This window comes from Corvus moneduloides, chromosome 33 (genome assembly GCF_009650955.1).
Source record: "Corvus moneduloides isolate bCorMon1 chromosome 33, bCorMon1.pri, whole genome shotgun sequence".
Taxonomy (NCBI): domain Eukaryota; kingdom Metazoa; phylum Chordata; class Aves; order Passeriformes; family Corvidae; genus Corvus; species Corvus moneduloides.
Window position 1 is genome coordinate 383,107 of NC_045508.1, and position 10,001 is coordinate 393,107.

General features: G+C 55.7%; 1 protein-coding gene across 1 annotated transcript; it reads left to right on the forward strand.

Annotated features, from left to right (window-relative positions):
• Window positions 1-575: 575 nt before the first annotated feature.
• On the forward strand, window positions 576-7,237 carry LOC116437143. The gene is made up of 16 exons (XM_032094719.1): window positions 576-851; window positions 1,309-1,413; window positions 1,546-1,711; window positions 2,257-2,351; window positions 2,778-2,927; window positions 3,309-3,457; window positions 3,783-3,924; window positions 4,039-4,176; window positions 4,379-4,555; window positions 4,830-4,985; window positions 5,428-5,529; window positions 5,810-5,912; window positions 6,144-6,203; window positions 6,285-6,442; window positions 6,726-6,887; window positions 7,022-7,237. Exons 1-14 carry the CDS (start codon window positions 630-632, stop codon window positions 6,422-6,424), a joined length of 1,905 nt encoding a protein of 634 aa, XP_031950610.1. The 5' UTR covers window positions 576-629; the 3' UTR covers window positions 6,425-6,442; window positions 6,726-6,887; window positions 7,022-7,237.
• The last annotated feature ends 2,764 nt before the right edge of the window (window positions 7,238-10,001 follow it).

Consider the following 10,001-nt stretch of genomic DNA (forward strand, 5'->3'; position numbering starts at 1 on the left):
AGAAAACTCTTAAGACTCTGCTTCGACAGCATCTTTTTCCTTCCTCCAAGTGGGGAAATGCAGAGCCGGGAAGCATGCCTCTATGCTCGGGTAAGTGCTGGGTGAACTGGAGGAGCCTCCAGTCTGTCCAGGCTGCTCCCGACCATCCCGTGCTGCCTAAGGACCAAAGATCCAAGGCAGGCCACGGTCGCAGCTTCGCTTTCCTACCCTCATCCCTATTAGCGCTGGCCTAATCCCTAGGGTATATCACCATGTCCCACTGCCGTAGGGAGGAGGAGGAGAGAAGATCCAGCAGGCAGGAATTGTGCAGCAAGATTGATTTATTAATTATTTTACAAACTCTTTTATAGACTTTTTTCTTCATAGTCTAATTGGACAAGGATCAGCCAACCCTTGGGGGTGATTGGCTAAAATCCTAAAACATCCATTGTCAAAATATTTTCCTACTATACTGTAAACAAGACTTTTCAAGGCTGCAGGTGTTTGGTTGTTTACATAACTCTGCTACCTCTTCTGTGAGACCGAAAAGTCTCTCACGGACTTCGAAAACAGCAAGAAAATCCTTGCTAGCAGCATTTTTGTATCCACACATCCCTTCATGCCTTGCCAGGCTCCAGCCACCTCCGGCAATGCCGGCTGCTCTGCCCCCCAGCACACGGCCTGCTCCTGTGTCCCTCCCGTCACACTGGCACTTCAGATCAGTCTCCTGGGAGTGGGAGGGACAGCAGAATCACAGCCACTGCTCTCTGTCGTCCTTGCAGACCCTGCATGCCATGGACACCATGCTGGAGGTGATGGTGTTCAGCTCTCCTGCCTCCAAAACCAGCAAGATGCTGCAGGACATCTTGGAGGTCTGGCCTGTGCACAGAGTGGGGCTCAAAGGACTGTTCCTCACTTAGGAGGGGAAGGAGCCCGGGCTTGTGTCCAGTCTTGTCCTGGCTCCTGCCAAATGAACCCTGTCCCGGCCAGAACCAGGACACTCCCGCAGTGCTGTGCAGGCAAGAGCGCACTGCGGGGAGGCTGCCCAGCTGGCCCAGGGAAGCAGAGGCTGGCCCCAGGCGCTGCTGGAGCACAAGGAGCAGAGGGCAGCCCCTGCCTTCCTTGCTGCCCACCAGCTTTGCCTGGGGCCTTTGGGCCAGGCCTGCCAGGGCCCCCAGGGCCCCCAGGATCCCCCCTGAAAGCTCTGCCTGAGGGCACAGGAAGTCTGGAGGGACGGTGCAAGTGTGTCTCATGAGTGCGGCCCTGCCACTGCTGCTGCTGGAGTGGGCGTCTGCTCACGGGGCTCACCTGCAGCTTCTCTCTTCCCAGGTTCTGCTGCACTACTGCCTTTATGACACCGTGGCTGTGCAGGAGAGGGTCATGGGCAGGATCAGGCTGCTGAGCCATTTGCTGGCCGACTCTTCCACTGTGCAGGTAAGGACCGGCCACCCTCCTGCCAGGCCATCTCCCCATCCCTGTGCCCTGGCACAGCCACAACTCCAAGGTGCCTGCAAGGCCTCAGCTGCCCACCCTCAGACCTTCTGCTCTTCTGCCTGCCTCCCCCAGGCTGGCCAAACTGAGGACAGCGGTGCTGCCAGCACACACGTCCGGATCCCAGTCCTCGGGAAGCTGCTGGGCCATCTGTTTTTCAAGTTATTCAGGAAAGAAGAATCCAGCTTGATGGCACTGGATATTCTCTGCTTCCTCTTCACATTCCTCTCTGAGCAGAAATGTAAGAGAAGCTGTGGTGGGCAGCATCCCCCGTGCACCGCCACATGCCCAGATACAGCTGCTTGTCTTCCTGGGTCTTGCGAAGGCTCCTTGTTGTGCTTGGTGCAGGTGGCACCATGTCCCCAGAGCTGCTGTCACCTCTGCTCCTGCCCCTCGCTCTCTGCCAGGCTCTTGATGCTCCCGTGTAGCCGAGCTGCTCCTCCACACAGGACTCAGCCCCAATCCGCCCCTTCCCCATGTCCCCTGGAGAGCTCGTGTCCTGCCCTGCCACCCTCCAGCCCCGCAAGCCCTTCCCCCTGAGCAGTACTGCAGCCACGGTGTAACTGGGAGCTGCATGCGGAGCTCCAGGGGCTCGGAGCTTCCCAGGCCAGCTTCACTGGGTACGGACACTGGAGGCAGCTCCCCCTTTCCACCAGTGCCCACCACCTCCTCCCGTGACCGACTGCTCCCAAGCCATTCCTGCATCCCGACGCTTGCCAGGGTTGGGTCGGCTGCTGGCACAGCGGCTGTGTCTCAGCCACACATTGGTGTTTTCCCTCTCTTTAGGTGCCACACCGCCAGCGGTTCGTGCCCAGCTCCCAGCATACTGGCAATCTGAGATCACCTCCCTGCTGGATACGCCCAGCACCTGGAGAGTTCAGGTGACCAGCCCTCCCCCTTGCTGGGCCTCTCATCCGTGGCATCAGCAGGGGATTGGTGTGCACAAAGGGGTGCAGAATCAGCAGGGCTGTCCCTGGTGAGAGGCTTCCCGCTGTCCCCGAGCAGGGAACACTGCAGTGTCCCAGCAGCAGCAGCAGCAGCAGCTCCAGCCCTGCTGGCCACCAGCGAGCCCTGGCTCTCTGTAGGGCCCGTGCCCCATGCCTGAGAGCCCAGCCCTCCTCCCTGTCATGGGGCCCTCCTCATCCTCCCCTGCATAGGGACTGTGGGCACTGCTGCCAGCTTTCCTGCGGCCACTGCCGCCAGCACTGCCCGGCACCTCTGGCCAGGGCTGCTCGCGCTGCCCAGCCGAGCAGAACCCTTTGGGCACTGGCTGGCACTGGCCTCCACTCCCTTCCTTCCTGCCACAGGCCTTTGGCAGATACCTCAGGCCAGCTGAGAGGACGGGCATCGTCCTTGTGGCCATCGAGATCCTGGGCCGCTCCAGCCTCCTGGACAAGAAGGCGCCCAAGGAGTTTCTGGAGGTGGCCATGGAATTCCCTGAGCTGTGGCTGATGGATGTAAGTGGCCTGTGGCTGGATTGCTCTGCCCTTGAGCCCTGTCACGTTCCTCCCTCCCTCCCTCCCAAAGCCAGGATTGGGGGGTGCCTGAAACCACCTTGAGGCAGCAGAGAGGGTCTTAGGATCCAAATTCTGACACCCAAATAATGGTAGGATCTGGTCATCAAAAGATGCCTCGGCCAAAATTAAGGTGCAAACAGGACCACATGCCAACGCCAACAGTACGGATTTCTTTTAAGAGTAAATGGGAGATAGAGAGAGAGGGGGAATGAGGAAGAGACACACACACAGACGCATTACTTAGAAAGATCGTCACCCGCACGTGGGTCCCTGCGGCATCCCAGGACATGGCAGCACCACCTTCACCTGTGTTCCTTCCAGGTGCCAAAAGTTGTGAGACACATCTTTGAGTACTGTGATGAAACAAATGCAGCAACCGCTCACAGCTTTCCCACACTGCTTGACCTGATGGCCAGTAAGTGGCCTCGGCGAGTAGTCACAACAGCTCTGAAGGTCGCCCCAATATTCAGGTACTGGCCCTGACCACCCAGAGGGCTTGTTCCCTATGGGGAGAGGGACCCCGAGACTCTCTGGCTGCCAGACACAAGAACACTGCAGCACCCCCCAAAGCAAGCGGGGCCCTCCATCCCACCATGCTCAGCCCAGGCCCACAGCAGCCAAAGCTGGCTGGGCCAGCCCAGAGCCAGTACGCTGCTCCCAGTCCCACCGGGAACACCCCATCAGCCATGTCCACCTGCCCAGGCTGGGCCTCTGCGCACCCCAAGTCCTGCAGGGCTGGCCCAGGCCACACTGCAGTGGCCGAGGCAGCCCTGCTGACAGCGCTCTGCCTTGCAGTGACAAAGTCTGTCTGTGGAAGGCCATGTTCTCCGTGCACCAGACTCTGGAGAAAGTTTTGAAGGAGCTGCACATCAAACTGCAGGGCCGGCAGAAGGACATCTTCACACAGCAGGAGAAGTCCTGCCTCGCTTTCTTGGCTGTGAGTCATCAGGAAAAGCCCATGTGCCCTTGCCCTCCGCTGCCGGTGGGAAGCGGGAGCTGAGCCAGGACAGCCCTGCCAGCTCTGCCCGGGCTCTCTGCCGCTTCCTTCCAGATGCTGGCCTCTGATGATGTACAAGAACAGGAACTGGGTCTACTGTACAAAGACCTGAATCTTCTGAGGTGTCCAATAATAGAAATGGTCTCTCTGGTGCTCAGGGCCCTTGTGACACTGTCGGAGAGAGCCAAGACGGTGAGCAGGCTGCTCTCAGGGGCAGACATGTGGCACCTGGACTCCGAGGCCTCGGGGAAGGTGGTGGCTTGGCCTGGGCTGCGAGTCAGGTGCTGGGGTGACTGCTCCAAATGCCCTGCCTGCCATGGGATGGCCTGGAGGCTGCCTGGGGATCTGACCAGGCACAGACGTTCTCACGGAATGGAAATTGTCTTTTGTACAGGCAAGAAAAATGAAGGGCCTCCTGTCCGAGTTGCTGAAATTCCTGTGGCATCAGTCTGGGGACATTTCGGTGATGGTCATGGACATCTTCCAAAATGTGCTGGGGCACCTGAAGAAGAGAGAGGCCAGCGCCATGGTTGTGAAAGCGGTGCAGAGGCTCTGGCACCTCTTTGACGCGGTAAGGCTGATGTGGGAGCCTGAGCCCTGCAGCAGGGCCCTGGGCAATGACAGCTGCCCTGCAGCCCAGCCCTGCAAGTAGCACTGGGAGCAGGCCCCGCTCTCTGGGCTCCCCTGGGATGGATTCTGGGCCTTGCAGCCCAGCGCTGATCCTGCCCGCTCTGGGCTGTGAGCCCGCAGCATCGCCCCTCACCTCAGGCACCTCAGCTCAGCCCCTCCTGTTCGCGGGCAGGGAGCCGCTGTGTGCGGAGCTCACCTTTCCTCCTTCCTACCAGGAGGAAGACTTTGTGCGGGAGCACTCCATCCACCTCTTCAGAGACCTGCTGGGCAAAACAGACTGGAAGGACAAGAAGGGCATGAAGGAAAACGCCTGGAAAGTCCTGGTCCGGCTCCTGCTTCACATGAGTGACCAGGCCCCCAGCGTGGCCAAGGTACCCATGTCCAGGCTGAGCACTGACCAAGAGAGGCGTGGCTGACACCCCCTGGGGGGGTCCCGAGCAGCAGGGCAAGGGCTGCTGGCAGCGGGCAGCGTTCCCCCAGCACAGCCCCTGGGAACCAGCGCCAGCAGGGCCAGACAAGCTGGCACGGCCATTTCCATCTCTGCCCTGCCTGCTCCAGCAGGGCTCGGCAGCAGCCCAGCACCACCGAGGCCTGGACACGTGTGTCCCCAAAGGCTTCTCAGCTGTCCCCACAGGTGTCCCTGCAGGGCTTTGCACCTCAATCCCTGCTGCCTAGGCCTGTCCCCAAGAGACCCCTGGGCACTTTGGCGAGGGCATGTCCCAGCTTCCTAAGGGCGCGGTTACCCCAGGAACAAAGCCCAGGTCTCCTTCCACAGGCAGGCTCTGGTGCCACCTCCTAGCTTCTGTCCCACAGGCATCTACAGAAGCCGTTCTGGCTATAGCAAAGCTCCTCAAGTGGAAAGAGCTCAAGCAGCTGGCGCAGACGGAGCAGACGTGGAGGATGGGCGAGTGCTTGGTGAGGACGAGACCCAGGCTGGGCGAGGGCTGCCCACAACACCGTGCCGGGGCTGTGAGCTCTGCAGCTGGGATTCCCCAGGGCTGTTGTTGCCCAGAGCGCCCAGCCTGGAGCTGCAGCCTTGCTCCTGTCTCGAGAACAGGAGTCTCCTCTAGGCCCATGTTCCCTTCCTTCCCCCAGCATGAGGGAGGGCTCTGAGCCATGGGGGTGCTGGCAGGAGGGGCTGATCTGACCAGCTGGGGCCCTCTGAGTAATGCCCACAGCCTTGTGCTCCCTGCAGTTGGCCAAGGACAGCAGCAGGGCCGAACAGTTTGTGTGGGACAGCCAGCCCTACCTGCGGAGCCCTCAGGCCCCCATGCGAGAGGCGGCCCTCAGGTTCATTGGTGAGTCCCAGCCCCCAGGGTCCCTCTTTGGGCAGCCTGGCCCCGTCCCCCCAGCCCTGGGGCTGACACGGGCAGGGCCTCGGCCTCCCTGTGCCCCCCTGCCAACACAGGTGGCTTTGGTGGCCACCTTGCCAGTGCCACCCCCGGGCTGCTGAGGGGGTCAGGCAGGGCCGGGGGCCATGCTGCTGGGAGCACACTGGGGAGCAGCGGCTGACGGAGCTCTGTGCCCAGGGCTGGCTGCGCGGCACCTGACAGAGCAGAGTGAGGACACCGTGGCTGAGGTGCTCTGGGGTGAGTGGGGAGCCAGGGCTCGGGGGAGCTGAGGCGTCTCTGCACACACGGGGGCTCATCTGGGCTCTCTTTCTGTCGTAGAGCTTGACAGACTGCAAACAGGAGACAAGGATCCTGCCATCTGTTCCCTGGCAGCTCAGACCAGCTTGGTCCTGAAGTCTCCAAGGAAGCAGCGAAGATCAGGATTCTCCCTGCGTGCGCTGTGCTGCTGGTGCCTCTGAGCAGAGAGGGACCTTGATGTAAGGCTTGGCAGGGACACAAACTCAAACACCTGCTGAATGATCAGGTGTGGAAAGGATGCCCTGGCTTTCTAAGGTCCTTCTCAAAGAGCAAGCCGGCATTTCCATGACTGCTGACTCTGCCATTGCCCTGACCAGGAGGGACCCATTCCCCCCAGCCCCTGAGCATGGCGTGAGGTGGTCTAGAATAAGCCCAGGGTCATGGCCAATGCCCTCCTGGCTCCTGCCAAATGGCTCAGCTGCCGGCCCTCAGCCCTTCTGCTCTTCTGCCTGCCTCCTCCAGCCTGGTCAAAATGAGGACAGAGGTGCTGCCTGTGGAGAGATCCAGATCCCAGGCCTGGGGAAGCTGCTGGCACATCCATTCAAGTCGCTCAAGAGAGAAGAGACCACTTTATGGCTCTGGATGCTCTCTGCGCCCGCTTCAAGTTCATCTGTCAGCAGAAAGGTAAGAGAAGCTGTGGTGGGCTGCATCCCTGCGCACGGCCGCATCGCCCCGATGCATCTGCTCGTCTTCTCGGGCCTTGCGATGGCCCCTTCTGTGCAGACACGGGGCTCATGTGGGCTCTGCTTCTGTCACAGAACTTGAACTACTGCGGGCCAGAGAGAAGGATCCTGGGCGCTCAGACCCGCCTGCCTAAAATCCTGCGAGAGGACTCGGTGTGCCTGGATCCAAGCCCAGCCACAGACCTGTCCAAACTGTATATAGTTCTAGAAAGTTAATTACCTTCTAGATATAATTTATATAAGTAAAACATATCTATAAATTATATATTTGATAACTATATCTAATATATGAAAATTATGAGTAAATAAAATATAGAAATTATATCTATTATGTCATGTATATAAATTCTTTATATTATGAATACATATTATATATATTAGCTATATATATAGATGAGCTTTTCAAATAAAAGAAACAATGTCTTGAAATCGATTACAGAAATGATAATGACTGCAGCACACAGCTCTATCTATGAGTATATTGCAGCATTTTTGAAGCAATATGGAAGCAATTATGTTAAAGCTAGCAGACTTGGGAGGAAAAGTGAGAATTGTGGGTGGGAAATGTGAGGAGGAAAGGGTGGGAAATGTGAGGAGAGAAAAAGGGCGGGAAATGTGAGGGGAGAAAAGGACAAGAAACTTGAGTAAAAAGGACAGGAAATGAGAGGAAGAAAGGCTGTTAAACAGAGAGGAGATAAGGTGGGAAATGTAAAAAATGAGGTTCTCTCTTAGTAAAATTTTAAGAAAAATTTAATAAAAGGACAATTAGGAGACAGCAGCAAAAAGGGTGTTACAGCCAGCCGGGTCCTTTGGCAGAGATCCAAAGGCACACCGTTACATCCAAAAGATCGTCTTCAAAAGTACACAGCTTATTTCATATTCATCACCATCATGCATAATTCATTAATTCTTTGGAGTTGCTGAGTATCATCCTATCAGTCTTATCTTCCTCCTTGGCTCCATTCCGTCTGGTTTTGGGTTTTTTTCTTCTGATAAGATTTTCCAAGGATATGAAGACCGCCCCCATCCTTCCCAAGCTGACCACACAAACTACAGCCATTCTACAGCATTACATTACAGAACCTAGGCAAAGTCCCCCCCCAACAATTAGTAACAGGCAAAAACCAACATCACAATACATTCATAATAATTTTGTAATCATGCGAAAAGCCAATACCACAGTACATTTATAACAGAAACATGAGGGAAAAAATGATGGCAAATGTGAGGGGACAGAAGGGCAGGAAGTGTGAGGGGAAAAAACGGTGGGAAACGTGATGGGGAAAAGGTGGAAAACGTGAGGGGAGAAAAGGGCAGGAAATGTGAGAAGGAAAAGACAGGAAACATGAGGAAAAAAAAGACAGGAAATGGGAGGAAAAATGGGGGTGAAACATAAGGGGAAAAAAGGCAGGAAACATGAGGCCAAAAATGATGGGAAACGTGGGGGGGCAGAAGGGCGGAAAGTGTGAGAGGAAAAGTGGTGGGAGACTTGAGGGGAAAAGGGTGGGAAACATGAGTATGGTGGTTTAGCAAAACTTAGGGCTGTGGTTTGTGTGGGAGAGGAAAGAAAAGAGGAAAGGAAAACAGCTGCTCGTCCTCTGTGACCGGCATAGAGCCTGTGGTTGATGGACACGTTACTAGACCAGTTAAATAAGCTGCTAATGCCTCTGTGATGTACATATTTAAAGGAAGAGGAAGCACGAGAAGTTCCCTTTTGTTCCTGCTTCCCCACTGAGGGGTGGCGAGGGGGGAAGCCCCGAGCCCCGTCCTGGAGCAGGCCCAGGTTCCCCCCCAAGCCCCACAGGGCCGGGCTGCCGGGAGAAGCCGCCCCGGTGCTGGAGGCAGCCCTGAGCAGCCACACAGCCCGAACCGCGTGGCACAAATCTCTGCAGCCGGCGCGGCCTGCGCGGGGCCAGCGGGGCCTCCCCACAGCCGGCATGACTCGCGCCAAACCGAGAAAGACACCACGCAGCCAGCAATGAGAAACATGGCAAGTGTTTTCCCCGACGCAGAGCCCAGACAAGACCAACTTTCTTCCAAAGAGAGAGAAAAGAAAGGCAGAGTCACGTGAAGAGGCCAACATGGTGGCACCAAGGTCAGTGTGGGGGAAGAGAAAGACAGCAGAGGCACTCCCAGCGCCCAGACCTGAAATTCTCCTTGCAAGCCATGGTGAGCACTCGGACTATAATACAGCAATTCGTTTTCCCTCGAATTCATGAAATGAAGTATGTGGGGGGATGCAGAAATCCATGTGCAGCTTGTGAAAAATGCTCAACGCCAGAGCTCATAGACATTGTGAAAGGCTCTTAGAGATTGAAGAAGAGAACCTTTGTTCTCAGGCTGGAATAGCTCATCCTTAACGGACTGAAACCCCATAATTGTCATGACCCATGATTAGCAGTGTGGGAAGACTACAAGATTCATGGGAGGGATATTTTTCACTGCAGCAGGTTTCGGGCAGACTGTTGTTTGTGAAAGTTTGAGGCCACATTAAAGAAGTTCACAGAGAACTATCTTCTGTGGGAGGAATCCCACGGCACAGCAGAAGAAACTCTTTTCCTTAAACATAAAGAAAGACTCTTGAGAAATGAAACACTGGCCAAACTCTATGTCCGTTTCCTTTGTATGGGTTGGTGGAAAGAGGGAGGTACTGGAAGAGAAAGGTGTTCCAGAAGTTTGCTTTAGTTTCTTCTTATTCTTTTTGCCTTTAATTCTGTTAGTAAATTTTCTTTATACTGTAACTGTTTAAGCGTGGACCTGTTTTGCCTTGAAGTTTTTTCCGTTTTCCTCAACAACCCTTATTTCACCTTATGAAAATGAAGTTTTAATTTCCCCTTCTCTGCTCAGTTTGAATCACGCCGCAACCGGGCCAGGAGACACTTCAGAGACAGAGAAGTGGGTATTTGCTTTATTCGGCGCGCTGGGTGTGTGGGGATCGCTCCTCCAAACACACACACCGGTGCTCCCTACAACACAGTATTAAGGGTTAAATTATGAATATTCATCACTTTCCTTGGGACAGGCGTGGTTATACAAATTATTTCTCAGAAGTCAT